General features: G+C 34.6%; 1 protein-coding gene across 1 annotated transcript; it reads left to right on the top strand.

Annotated features, from left to right (window-relative positions):
* The first annotated feature begins 9,916 nt into the window (after window positions 1-9,916).
* LOC142525527 (xylan O-acetyltransferase 1) lies at window positions 9,917-14,731 on the top strand. Its single transcript, XM_075629841.1, has 5 exons — window positions 9,917-10,800; window positions 10,881-11,052; window positions 12,695-12,894; window positions 13,608-13,766; window positions 14,071-14,731. The coding sequence occupies exons 1-5, from the start codon at window positions 10,166-10,168 to the stop codon at window positions 14,420-14,422; spliced, it is 1,518 nt and encodes a 505-aa protein (XP_075485956.1). The 5' UTR covers window positions 9,917-10,165; the 3' UTR covers window positions 14,423-14,731.

Here is a 14,731-nt window from a genome sequence, read left to right as displayed (position 1 = left end):
CTTTAAAGTTCTTATGTGATGAGCTACCGAAAAGAAGATGCACCTTCTTGATATGACTAGTACATATCAAATCTTTTAAACTCTCTTCAACTGTACAGTCCATTACATTGAACAGTCTCGGAATCCCTCTCATTCCGGTGTAGGGATCGGTTCATTCATGTTCCCTCCATCTAGAAGCATGCCAGGAGCCGTTCATTGTCCGTGCAACCTTATGGCAACGACGATCACCCCCCGCCCTCTTCGGCCCCGGGCCTCACATGCCCACCAGCTTCCGCTTGGTTCGTCCCCGAACCACACCGTACTAAGAGAGGGTGACTCTGATACCAACTGTAACATACCGTATTTTGAACTACTTGAAATTTGCGGAAAAATAAAAAATTTTCTTAAATATAAAATAAACTTTCAAATTGTGATCATAAATAAACTGTACAATCAAATGTATTTGCAATAAGATAGATCACTTATAAAGTTTGCTAAAGAAAAATACTTGTTTAAACATCATAAACCAAAACATAAAATCAGAATAGTTGAAGCATTGCAATAAAAACTAAAAAACATGGGTGGTCCTCGGGTTTAGCCTGCCGCTCAGTCCAAGCCAGTTCACTGGTTCTCACCTCTCGTCTTCTCAAATTCATCATCACCTGCATCGATCAAGTCTAGTGAGTCTAAAGACTCAACATGCATAAACTGGAAATAACAAGTAATACGTAATAAAACCACATGCATCTTTAAAATAAGACGTACATACTTGAAACTTGAACGTAATAGCATAAACGTACTTGAAACATGAACGTAGTAGCATAAACGTAGACGTGCCATCATCATAAGAATTTTCTTAAACATACTTGCATCATACATATTTGAGCATACATAACATCATTTTGTGTAGAGATATGTTTCAAAGCAAGTGTGTCACGCCCCGAGACCGGGTTATGATACCGGCATTGTTTAACAACCACACGATCGAAAAACAACTAGCCTCGTAATACATCATAAACCGAAACCAGTTTATTATCATAAATTTCCCAAAAGTTCACTGTCTTTACAACTCAAAAGAAAGAGAAACATGCGGAAGCGTAAATACACGATACTGAAATCATAAGACAGAATAATCGACGGGTCCCGAATTAGACTGCTTCATCACCATCCCCAAAAGTAGTCTTGCTCCTCATCCTCAATTTGATTCTCATTCTTATCTGGGTGGGAAAGTAAGGGGTGAGTATTTTGGAGAAATACTCAGTAAATGGGGGCCGATCGCGCATGACCATTATCGAGGATATACATATGAATAAATTATCAACATTTCAATATTAAGCATGTTGAATCAAATACTAACACAAATACGAATATAGCACTGAAAATCATCTCATTTTCTACGGTTTTTACTGATCAGTCCCCTATATGTTACTCCTCTAAGGGGCGAGGCCAAAGGAACGGTTATTATAACCCACCGCATCAGGGCCTAAACAAAGTATATCAAAGTTCGGAATTTCTTTTACCATTTCTAAATCGAGTCATTACAGTGCATTTCAAAAAAAATTCAAACATGCTTTCACATATTTAACTGATATCGAACAAAGAACAATTCAAGGGATTTCAATACCAAATGGAAATGAATATATCACGCCGACCAAATTTTCAAAGTCATGTTTAATTTATTTTCGAAACATATTATGCCCACTTAAAAAGAAATAAGTGTGTCAAATAAAATAGTATCAAGAACCCACTTACAAAGAAAGATATATAGCAAAAGTCCACTTACAGTATTCTGACTGCTCAAGGAAACGTAAAAGTGAACGGTGAGATTGCGGCAGAGCTTTGTTACTAGAGGGCGAAGAGCTTCGAGAATACGGTGCTGCTAGAGAGGATTTCGAGAATTTGGATGTGCAAGTTTCGAATGAGGAGCCTTCCTTTTTATAGGCACGAATAATCTGCTACAAGGTAAGCTCTGAAATCGCTCCATGAATGACGCTGCGTTGATGGCTCCACGAATGACGCTGATGGCTTAATCAATGGGTGATTGCACTAACCTCTCCCGGATGAATGTGGCCACTTTTTGGTTCAAGGTGCTCACTCGAGATTTATGCTGAAATGGAGTGATTTTGGCTGTATGAGTTCCTCCACAATTGGTGCACTTCCGTAGTGCATGGTCTTCACAAAGTGACCCATACATAAATACACATGATCAGACTAAACCACAGTACTGGGCTGACAGGGAAAGTCCACTACCAAATAATTGAGATCCCCCTTCATAATTTAACGGGTAGATTGGTCTCTGGTCATACTTTACCGCTTTCCAATCCTGATCTAAACCCGGTCATACTTTACCGGGGTGGAGAGGTCATCGGCCACGTTCACCGACTTTCAAACTCGTTCATAATTTGGCCACAAGACATTTAGCATACCTCAAAAACTTAAAATATTTTCTTTTGCACGTCGAACATACTTACTTGACGTTGAGGGATTCGTTGGATCTCGCTTGGGGCCACTGCTGCACATACTAACATGAATTCGAATCCTTATCTTGCATAACTTAGACGTATCGTCATGCTCACACCCAAAAATGACAAAACATTCTAAATCTCTCGGGACTTGACCTCGTTTAATCATTATACTAAATCATAACATTAAACCCCAAAACAATCCCTAAAAATAAAAAAACTAAAAAAAAATTTAATTTTTTTAATTTTTTTTAAAGGGACACAGACCCTTACCCCGTGTAAGGGTTCGTGTCGGGGTTCGTGTAGATGCTGGAAAATCGCATTTTGAAGGAAAAATGAACACGGACTTCGTGTAGGGGTCCGGGACCGTCTAAAGACTCAACATGCATAAACTGAAAATAACAAGTAATACGTAATAAAACCACATGCATCTTTAAAATAAGATGTACATACTTGAAACTTGAACGTAATAGCATAAACGTACTTGAAACATGAACGTAGTAGCATAAACGTAGACGTGCCATTGCATCATACATATTTGAGCATACATAACATCATTTTGCGTGGAGATATGTTTCAAAGCAAGTGACCCATACATATATACACCTGATCAGACTAAACCACAGTACTGGACTGGCAGGGAAAATCCACTACCACATACATGAGATCCCCGTTCATAATTTAACGGGTAAATTGGTCCCTGGTCATAATTTACCGCTTTCCAATCCTGATCTAAACCCGGTCATACTTTACCGGGGTGGAGAGGTCATCGGCCACGTTCACCGACTTCTAAACTCGTTCATAATTTTGCCACAAGACATTTAGCATACCTCAAAAACTTAAAATATTTTCTTTTGCACGTCGAACATACTTACTTGACGTTGAGGGATTCGTTGGATCTCGCTTGGGGCCACTGCTGCACATACTAACATGAATTCGAATCCTTATCTTACATAACTTAGACGTATCGTCATGCTCACACCCAAAAATGACAAAACATTCTAAATCTCTCGGGACTTGACCTCGTTTAATCATTATACTAAATCATAACATTAAACTCCAAAACAATCCCTAAAAATAAAAAAACTAAAAAAAAAATTAATTTTTTTAATTTTTTTTAAATGGACACGGACCCTTACCGTGTCAGGGTCCGTGTAGATGCTGGAAAATCGCATTTTGAAGGAAAAATGAACACGGACTTCGTGTAGGGGTCCGGGAAGGGGTCCGGGACCGTCTAAAGACTCAACATGCATAAACTGAAAATAACAAGTAATACGTAATAAAACCACATGCATCTTTAAAATAAGACGTACATACTTGAAACTTGAACCTAATAGCATAAACGTACTTGAAACATGAACGTAGTAGCATAAACGTAGACGTGCCATCATCATAAGAATTTTCTTAAACATACTTGCATCATACATATTTGAGCATACATAACATCATTTTGCGTAGAGATATGTTTCAAAGCAAGTGACCCATACATAAATACACATGATCAGACTAAACCACAGTACTGGGCTGGCAGGAAAAGTCCACTACCAAATACATGAGATCCCCCTTCATAATTTAACGGGTAGATTGGTCCCTGGTCATACTTTATCGCTTTCCAATCCTGATCTAAACCCGGTCATACTTTACCGGGGTGGAGAGGTCATCGGCCACATTCACCGACTTCAAAACTCGTTCATAATTTGGCCACAAGACATTTAGCATACCTCAAAAACTTAAAATATTTTCTTTTGCACGTCGAACATACTTACTTGACGTTGAGGGATTCGTTGGATCTCGCTTGGGGCCACTGCTGCACATACTAACATTAATTCGAATCCTTATCTTGCATAACTTAGACGTATCGTCATGCTCACACCCAAAAATGACAAAACATTCTAAATCTCTCGGAACTTGACCTCGTTTAATCATTACAATAATCATAACATTAAACCCCAAAACAATCCCTAAAAATAAAAAAACTAAAAAAAAAATTAATTTTTTTAATTTTTTTTAAAGGGACACGGACCCTTACCCCGTGTCGGGGTCCGTGTAGATGCTGGAAAATCGCATTTTGAAGGAAAAATGAACACGGACTTCATGTAGGGGTCCGGGAAAGGGTCCGGGACCGTCTAAAGACTCAACATGCATAAACTGGAAATAACAAGTAATACGTAATAAAACCACATGCATCTTTAAAATAAGACGTACATACTTGAAACTTGAACGTAATAGCATAAACGTACTTGAAACATGAACGTAGTAGCATAAACGTAGACGTGCCATCATCATAAGAATTTTCTTAAACATAATTGCATCATACATATTTGAGCATACATAACTTCATTTTGCGTAGAGATATGTTTCAAAGCAAGTGACCATACATAAATACACCTGATCAGACTAAACCACAGTACTGGGTTGGCAGGGAAAATCCACTACCACATACATGAGATCCCCGTTCATAATTTAATGGGTAGATTGGTCCCTGGTCATACTTTACCGCTTTTCAATCCTGATCTAAACCCGGTCATACTTTACCGGGGTGGAGAGGTCATCGGCCACGTTCACCGACTTCCAAACTCGTTCATAATTTGGCCACAAGACATTTAGCATATCTCAAAAACTTAAAATATTTTCTTTTGCACGTCGAACATACTTACTTGACGTTGAGGGATTCGTTGGATCTCGCTTGGGGCCACTACTGCACATACTAACATGAATTTGAATCCTTATCTTGCATAACTTAGACGTATCGTCATGCTCACACCCAAAAATGACAAAACATTCTAAATCTCTCGGGACTTGACCTCGTTTAATCATTATACTAAATCATAACATTAAACCCCAAAACAATCCCTAAAAAATAAAAAAACTAAAAAAAAAATTAATTTTTTTAAAGGGAAGGGTCCGTGTCGGGGTCCGTGTAGATGCTGAAAAATCACATTTTGAAGGAAAAATGAACACGGACTTCGTGTAGGGGTCCGGGAAGGGGTCCGAGTAGCCTCTGGACTTGCAAAATCGCGAAAATTCACTAACTTATTGATTCATTCTTCCAATCCAATCCTAGGGACCATAAACCAACACCTCGAGACTCATCCTAGAATGATATTACATCGAAACTCAAACAAACGCCGAAAACAAATACGCATCACAAACAACGCAACTCAATCCGTGAACTCGACATTTGACACCAAAACACATCCTACCACTTCCAATGCAAACAAGTGCCTATCGACGCGATCCGACACACCAAAAACCTTCCCAACATCATACTCAACATACTTAAACACAGCAGTGATCACCTGTCGGTCCCAACGAAGCCTGCAACAATAAAACTTCAAGAACACATCAAGAACGTATTTTCCGAAAAACGCAGTTTGAGCAGTTCCACGAAAACAATCATAACTCATTCATTTCTTATCCAAATATTTCGAATTTACTGTCAAATAGAAGGTATCGAAAAGTTATACGTTTTATATGTTGAAAGTTTTTCCAGAAAATCGACCGAAAAATCTCAGTATTTAAAATGACAGCAAATTTTTAGTTTTCATATCTAAAATCGTTTCAAAACTGATCCAACAAATTTTTGCTCAAACTTTTTACAACATACATGGATTTTTACGCATAATAAACGTAATAACATATGATATAACAAGATCGATGCAGAAATAAAAGATTATACATGACTTTTGATATTTAAAAATATCGAAACGACGACACCGAAGCGGGAAAGATGCGAGGGACGATCCAGGACGAACGTGACACGATTTTCTTGAAGAAAAGCCAACGAAATCGCTAAGAAAATCAGAGAGTAGAGGGACGGCTGCTGAAGTTCTATGAACCCTAGGTTTTGCTCTCAAAAATTAAAACAACACAAATGACATATGTGTGTGTGTCTCTCGTAAGTTTAGTGTGTGCAAAAGAGAGTGTGTGTGTGTGTGTTTTTGTGTAAGTTAATAATAGGGTTAATTAGGGGCTAAATTGTGCTAAAATTAATAATTAGCAAACAATTAAAAATGCTAACCCACTTTTAACTTAATAAAATCTCTTAATTTAAAATGAAATGCACACTTGCTAAACTTTAAAAGTTTTAAATCCTAAAATCACTAATTAAATCAATTAGGCTTTAAAAATGCTAAAAACTAAATAAACCTTTTAAAATAATCGATCCTGCATCGAATAATCGCCTGTATCGAATAATCGCCTGAAACATGAAACTCAAGAAAACATTTAACGTGCATCACATAAACATAAATAATTAAAACAATGCAATTTAAATAGATCATGCATCGCTATAGATCATTTTAAATTTAAATAAATAATTTAACAATTTAAATAAATGCATGAGTTTTACGTGTACTAAATTTGGGCTCTACAGTTTTTCTATAAATTTTGTTGTTTTCCATTAAGTATATATAAAATAGTGTAAAAAAATCAAGGTTCTAAAAAGCGTGAAGTGCCCTAAAGTGCGGATGTCGAGCTCCAAGCTTAAGCGAGATTAGCACATGTTTAAGCGTGAAAAAGCGTTTTTTATTTTTAATGTAATTGTAATTATCTCAAACCAATAAATAAATAAAATAATACATAAATATGATAAATTTAAGTTTGATGCATTAATTCTCATATTTATAAAAAAATAAAAATCTCAAAATTGCAAACTTTATTTGTTTTTGCAATTAGACCATATTAAAAAATGCTAAATATTTGTAAAATCATTATCAGACATGCTTAATCATAATTAAAATTAAAAAATAAACATCTAAATTATAAATCTAATTTATTATTTTAAATAAAAAGACATACCTTCAAAATAAAAAATTTAAAAATAAATAGATGTGATTAATTGTGCTTAAGTATACTTAATTAAACGTCTTAATTACGCTTAATTCGGTCAAACTATAGTTTAATCGCTTTTTTCCGCTTTTCTCCGAAGCGGTGAGTTTTTGTCAAGTTTCAAGCTTAAGCGGGCTTTTTAGAACAATGAAAAAAATATCGATGACTTGTAACTTATCTTGGTCTTAAATTTGAGACGAGATCTCATGATCGAGTTTCAATTATAACCAACCACTCCCCCGTCTCAAAAAAAAAAAAATCGAAAGAAACCAAGTAGTGTGAAAAAGTGGAAGCACATCAATTTCCTTTTCAAGCTTTTAATGTAGTTTCCTTGACTTGGAAAAGAGGGAATGTCTATGAAAATTTACATGCGCAAGTAGCGTTTCCGTAGTCTTTACTTTTCTCAAACATAAAGCTATCAATAATTAAGATTTATTTTGACCTTAATTAAGAATCATAATCATTCATCCGCTGAAGTTTGGTTGTTGGTGATAAGACGATAAATTAATTTTTACAACAAATTATGATTAGGTAAACATACATATATCGAGGATCTTAAGATATAACTAATTATTAAACAACTTTTCTCGATTGATCTGTAAATAAATTTGAGAAAATATCAAATTCGGTCGTGTTAATTGGCTTAAATTTATGCATGTCAAAAAACTTGTGTGAGACAGTCTCAGATATCGTATTTTGTGAGACGGATATCTTATTTGGGTCATCCATGAAAAAATATTACTTTTTATGCTAAGAGTATTATTTTTTATTGTGAATATTAGTATGGTTGACCCGTCTCACAGATAAAGATTCTTGAGACCGTCTCACAGATAAAGATTCTTGAGACCGTCTCACAAGAGACATACTCTTTAATTAGTCAAAGTCACGTTTTAATCCAATAACTTTTTTCTTTATTCGTTTTTCTTCTTCTTTTTTCATCAAGATACTGATATAACATTGAATTTTACTAACGTGAAATGAGAATCGATAGTTGGTAATGTAAAGCCAGAAATAACTTATTTATTTAGTGTGATTTCAGCATTCCGACAAAAAAAATCATTAGAACACAAAAAAAAAGAAGCTATTGTACGCTAAAACTTAAAGTTGACTAACTAGATGAATAAAATTAAATATAGGCCAAGTTGTAAACTGAAAATTGTTATTTTCTTAATGAGAAATTAACCACGTGAAAGTTTGTTGTAATGCAATATTAAGCTCCATGTTAATTAATTAGTCTATCCAAATAATTGTAGCTGTTGGGCTCGGACAGCTGCATGAACTAATTAATAATTTAACAGTCAAAGACTAAACCAAATTTAGAGGCTTGTAATAATTCCATCATCTAAAGATAAAAATGATTTTATAATATGTCTGTATTAATATATTAATTTATGTCACGTAACACCATAACATTAATTTTAAAAAACAAACATTACGAACCTTGTATCATGCACACTAACTAAAGTTCTAAAAAATGCTAATTATGAAAAGCATTAAGTACTAGAAATTTAGGTATGATTAGTTGAAGTTTAGGTGTAAAATATAATTAATTTTATTATTATTTTAATTATATCAAACCTAATAATATACAATAAGTTGACTAAATGCATAAATTTTAAACAAAATTACTGTTGGTTTAAATATTCATGATTGAGAGTAGTACTGAAATGAGTGACATCTTGAGAAGCTCTCATACGTCAAACAGTTGGCGTTCCAGCGCTTGATCTGATTGCCTAGGTGGACTGCAAAATAGGGATGTCAAACTTAATGAGTAAAACCGGCTCTATTGAGGACATGACGATAGAGAAAATGTAAGATTGATCTCCAAGGAATATGAGACAACACTAATAGATAGACATGCACATTCTTGAACTCATAGACCTAATAACCCGATTCATTAACACCATATTAGGTGCACTCTGTGCTGCAGCAGTATTGTATATTTGTCTTTTCATCTCATATATTATCAAATATCGATTTTAATAAGTTATTTTTGTTTTTTATTTTATTATTTTTTGATATGATGCGGATGTGACATTGACATAACTCTGAGATAGAGCTGGCCTAACGCCAATGTGACACTCATTTTTTCACAGTGTCAAATCAACTCTCCGATGAAAAGATTTAAAATTATTTCTTAAATTTTATTTTGAGAGAAACTAAGTAAAAATTAAGTCTAGAATTTCTGTAGGAGAAAACTTCAGATTTTTTTTAGAAAACAATCTACAAGTTTTTGATACTTTATTTTATTAAAAAATTTAAGTGCTGAAACTAAGAAAGCTCACGCTTTTTCGCGCGAGCATGCCTTTTTCCAGCTCTTTTCCCTATTTTTGACTAGATCCTCGTGTTTTAATAATTTAACCTTATTTTTCAGAACACCGACTCTTAACTCCTTGCTTCCACAGTAATTTATTCGCGTACCACTTGAGCTATTATAAGTTCAAAAGTCAAAAAATTCCAACTTACGGAGAGATTTTACTAATTTATCGTGTTATAAAGATTACACATAAATCAAATATTATATATTTTTTGGGGATTTGGTTCACTTGTCTGTCTTCCACGCATGCATCTCCATTTAACCATCGAGAAGCCTAATGTGTGTAAAATAGCAAGAAAGTAGTTTACAAACTGAATCCAAATATATAAGCAAACCCGAGAGACAACCCTCCCACCACCAATAACTTAAGACGTTTCTTCAAGAAAATCCCATTTCACCGAATCTGATCCCCAAAAAATAAACCAATCAACCAACTGTAAACCCAAATTCCACATCAAAAAATAAAAAAAAAAATCGTGTTACTGTCACATTCATCCGCACTTCTTTCTTTGCTCATCTCCTCTCTTAAATTCCCAAACTTCTCTTTTCTTGTGTCGACCCATTTACTTGCATTCTCATGCAGCCTCTACTCCGCCGTAAATTAAGTCCGGTACTCTTTTCCACCGCCTCATTCGGTATGAAACAACCGGTCGCCGGCGTAGGAGTCGGCACCCGTAAAGGCGGCAATCTGCCTATATTCGTGGTCGTGTTCTCCATCTTTCTTTTCGGTTGCTTCATGTACAATGAGGATGTGAAGTTTATTGCTGAGTTTCCATTCTCGAGCCCCAAACCGGATCAAGAAATGCAAGAAAATGGGAGAACTGTCCAGATTTCTGGTCAGACTACGACTGTTTCGGTTGTGATGAATGCAAGAACTGTCGAGGAAACCGAAGTGGAGACCGCCCATTCTTCTTCCGATGATGTTGATGATAAATCAGACACCCTGAAATCTGAGGATGAAACAGAAGAAAAACCACAGAAGATCGAATTGCCGGTCGAAGAAGAAGAAAAGGACAATGAAGAACTCGAAATCCCACCTCAAGAATGCGATTTATTCACAGGAAACTGGGTTTTTGACAACGTTTCTCACCCACTATACAAAGAGGAAGAATGCGAGTTTCTAACAGCACAAGTAACTTGCATGAGAAATGGAAGGAAGAGTTCTCTATACCAGAACTGGAGATGGCAGCCCCGAGACTGTAATCTGCCCAAGTAAATTAATTTTCTCGATTTCTTGTAAATTTCCGTGATTACATGTTCATTTAATCGTTATTTTTATCTGTTTAATCAAGGTTTAAACCAAGATTATTGCTTGACAAACTGAGGAACAAGAGGCTGATGTTCGTAGGAGATTCTTTGAATCGGAACCAGTGGGAATCCATGATTTGCTTTGTTCAATCCGCATCGGCTCCCGGAAGGAAGAGCTTGATCAAGAATGGATCTTTATCTGTTTTCAGAATGGAGGTATTATTTTTACATATTTATTAACATTTACAAGTATATAATAATATTTCGGATCTAAAAGGACTTAACAATTTTAATTAATTTCTGCTCATTCTAACAGATATTAAGCAAAATATAGAGAAGTATAATCAAATTTCTAATAAAATTCAAACTAAAGATAATCCATTTTTTAAAATATATAACAACGCAAGATGGCTGCTTGTTTAAAATAAAGAAAAAATTTGTGTGAGACGGTCTCACAGGTCGTATTTTATAATACATATATCTTATTTAGGTCATCCATGCAAAAGTATTACTTTTTATACTATGAGTATTATTTTTTTATCGTGAATATCGGTAGAGTTGACTCATCTCACAGTATGAAAATTTGCATGACATTTTCATAAGAAATTTAATCTTAAAAAAATAATGACAATATATATATAAATAAAAACATGGACGATTGCGTGTTAATTACTTTAGTTGTGCTGGCCGGCAATGATTCGAAGTCATTGAGACAGAGGAGGAATAAGTTGGGAAACTTATGAATCAAGAAAATAAAAATAAATCATATAACTACTTAATTTGTTTTCATCTTGATTTTGTAGTAAAAGAATTAATGAAGTGTAGTTGACAAGAATTAGGAAATTAATTAGTTATGTAATGGAATTAAGTGATGTAATTATAGAAAATCATAAAAGTCTACTAAATAATCGTACATTTTATTAATAAATATAATATATTAATACGAAGAAAGTGTGTAATAAGTTGGAAGTTCGCCCCACGATTACGCCACTACTTGTTTTACTCGACTTTAAATAAAGTTTTGATGCAGAAAGTGAGCAAGTCGTGTTGCTTAAATTACACAAGTACCTAATATATTTCCCCTTAACAACCTTTCAACAACTCTAGTTGAATTTTAGTGATAGAAAAGCGACCAAAAAATATTTCAAATTTTGTTATGTGAATTGGTTAGATAGGATTTTGGTGATCTAATTAACTAAACATTTGTCCTGATCAAATGAATTGGTTTTTTTTTAAAGAAAAAAAATTTTAAACCTAACTTTGACCAATTAGATGATAAAAATATAGGGATATTTTGTTAAGATTGAGACTTTGACATAACTGAACTCCAAAAGCTAGCTCAATGGAGGATGATTGTCTAAGTTTGTATGTGCAACTCTCATTGATTTTGTCCAACCGATGTGTGACAACTAACACACCCCTTCACGCCCAGAAATGAGTCACTGGAGCGTGAAATTTACAAATGACTCAACTATAGGCAGAATGTGTGGCCCAACTATATAGGCAGAATGTGTGCACATAATGGTGGAACTTGAGCTCTGATACCTTGTTAAGATTGACACTTGGATCTAACTCAACCCTAAAAGCTAGCTCAAGAGAGAAAGATTGTCCAAGTCCATATATGTAACTCTCAAAAATTTTATCCAACCGATGTGAGACAACTAACATGTTTTGTTATCTAATCTCAGTTAACTATTTTTTTTAAACCCTAAACCTCAGTGGGATTATATAAAAATATGTCATGGATATTTTATTTAAGTAGTTAGGAATTTGGGCATCATATTATTTATTTTCTCAATGATAAATCATTAAAAAGTGATTTCGTTGACTTTGAGTTCATTGGTTTTGAACTGGGCAGGATTATAATGCGACTGTGGAGTTTTATTGGGCTCCATTTTTAGTAGAATCGAATTCGGATGACCCGACAATGCATAGCATATTGAACCGAATAATAATGCCCGAATCCATAAAGAAGCATGCCAAGAATTGGAGGAATGTGGACTTTCTCATCTTCAACACTTACATTTGGTGGATGAACACTTTCTCCATGAAAGTTTTGTAAGTTATTTGATGCCTCTTAAATTTGTGTGGTAATGACAATAGATTGGTTTCAGAAGAAGGGGTGTTTTTTTAATATAAAAAAGTTATTTTATAGAAGGGAATAAAGCGAAACTAAGAATGTAAGTTGGCCAAAATTGAATTTTAGTTTCTAATATTCAGAAGGCAAACACTTGTGTGAGACGGTATCACGGGTCGTATTTTGTGAGACATATATCTTATTTGGGTCACCCATAAAAAAGTATTAATTTTTATGCTAAGAGTATTGCTTTTTATTGTGAATATTGGTAGGGTTGATCCGTCTCACAGATAAAGATTCGTGATACCGTTTCACAAGAGTCATACTCTATTCATAATCGGGTATAGTGCAATAATTTGATCTTTTTTGCACTGGTAGTATTTTTTCGTCGGAATACATAACATTGGATATTGATGATATGTTTGTTGTCATGTTATTAGCACTAAAAAACTAAAAACACAAAAGAAATTAAGTTATTTCTCTAATACTTAAAAGCCCTTCTCAATAAAATATTTATTATATATCATTTGATCCATCTTATATATATTTTACTAGTAAAATCTTATTAAAATGGATATAGAAATTCCAGAAGAGAGATAAATTAATATGTTTAGAGGTCAACTTTCTGATCTATTTTATTAATTAATTAAATGTTTTTTTTGTGTAATATAATAATTTGGTGGCCAATACATAGGCGAGGATCATTGGACGGGGATTCGACAGAGTACGATGAAATCGAGAGGCCTGTGGCTTATGGAAGAGTGTTGAGAACTTGGGCTAAATGGGTCGACAAAAAAGTGGATACCAATCGGACCCAAGTTTTCTTCGTGAGCATGTCCCCTCTTCACATCAAGTAAACATCTATCTATTTTCTCATTTCTCAAAGCTTTATATATATGTGTATATATATATATATATATATATATATATATATATGTATATATATATATGTATTTAAAAAGGGAAAAATCCTCTATATGTTCGGTTCTTATTAGCAATATCTGGTATCATGTCAGAACTTCGACAAAAACATGATTAAAAATAAACTTTTCCGTTTTTTGAACAATGTGTTTCGATAATCTATAAACCTACTTTTCCGTATATAAAAAGTTATATTAGAGCCCATATTGGATAGATTGTTAACTATAAGATGGCAGGAGCTTGGATTGGAACAACCCGGATGGCATAAAATGCGCCAAGGAAACACGCCCTATTCTCAACACTTCAATGCCACTAAGTGTGGGCACAGACCGCAGGCTTTTTGCAATTGCTGCCAACATCACAAAATCCATGAAAACTCAGGTCCATTTCCTCAACATAACCACACTCTCTGAATACCGAAAGGACGCGCACACTTCGGTCCACACCATCCGCCAGGGCAAGATGTTGACCCCCGAGCAGCAGGACGATCCGGCCACATATGCAGATTGCATCCATTGGTGCCTTCCTGGCCTGCCCGACACATGGAATGAGTTCCTATATGCACGAATATTGTCGCGACCAACTTAGCCTGGAATTGCTTGGTTTTTTCGCCGTGACGACTTAGATACATGATGAGGTGTACTAAATATTTCACCCGAGATTTTTTTTTTTTGGTTCTATATTGTTTATATATAGAAAATTAATTTTTTACTTTGTATTTTGTTGAGGGCTTCTTGTTTCGAGTTTAATTTTCTTTTCTTCAGCCCATGTGATTGAGGTGGCACAAGTATAGTTTTGCCAATTGTTTAATTTGGTGCTCATTATTAACAACATTGTAACTTCAATTGTATAATCAATTTGTTACAAGAAAATAAAATAAAAGTAAAAATTTATTAA

This window comes from Primulina tabacum, chromosome 14, assembly GCF_025594145.1.
Source record: "Primulina tabacum isolate GXHZ01 chromosome 14, ASM2559414v2, whole genome shotgun sequence".
In the NCBI taxonomy this organism is placed as follows: domain Eukaryota; kingdom Viridiplantae; phylum Streptophyta; class Magnoliopsida; order Lamiales; family Gesneriaceae; genus Primulina; species Primulina tabacum.
Note: the sequence above shows the minus strand (reverse complement) of the source record. Positions and strands in the feature narration are given on the sequence as shown.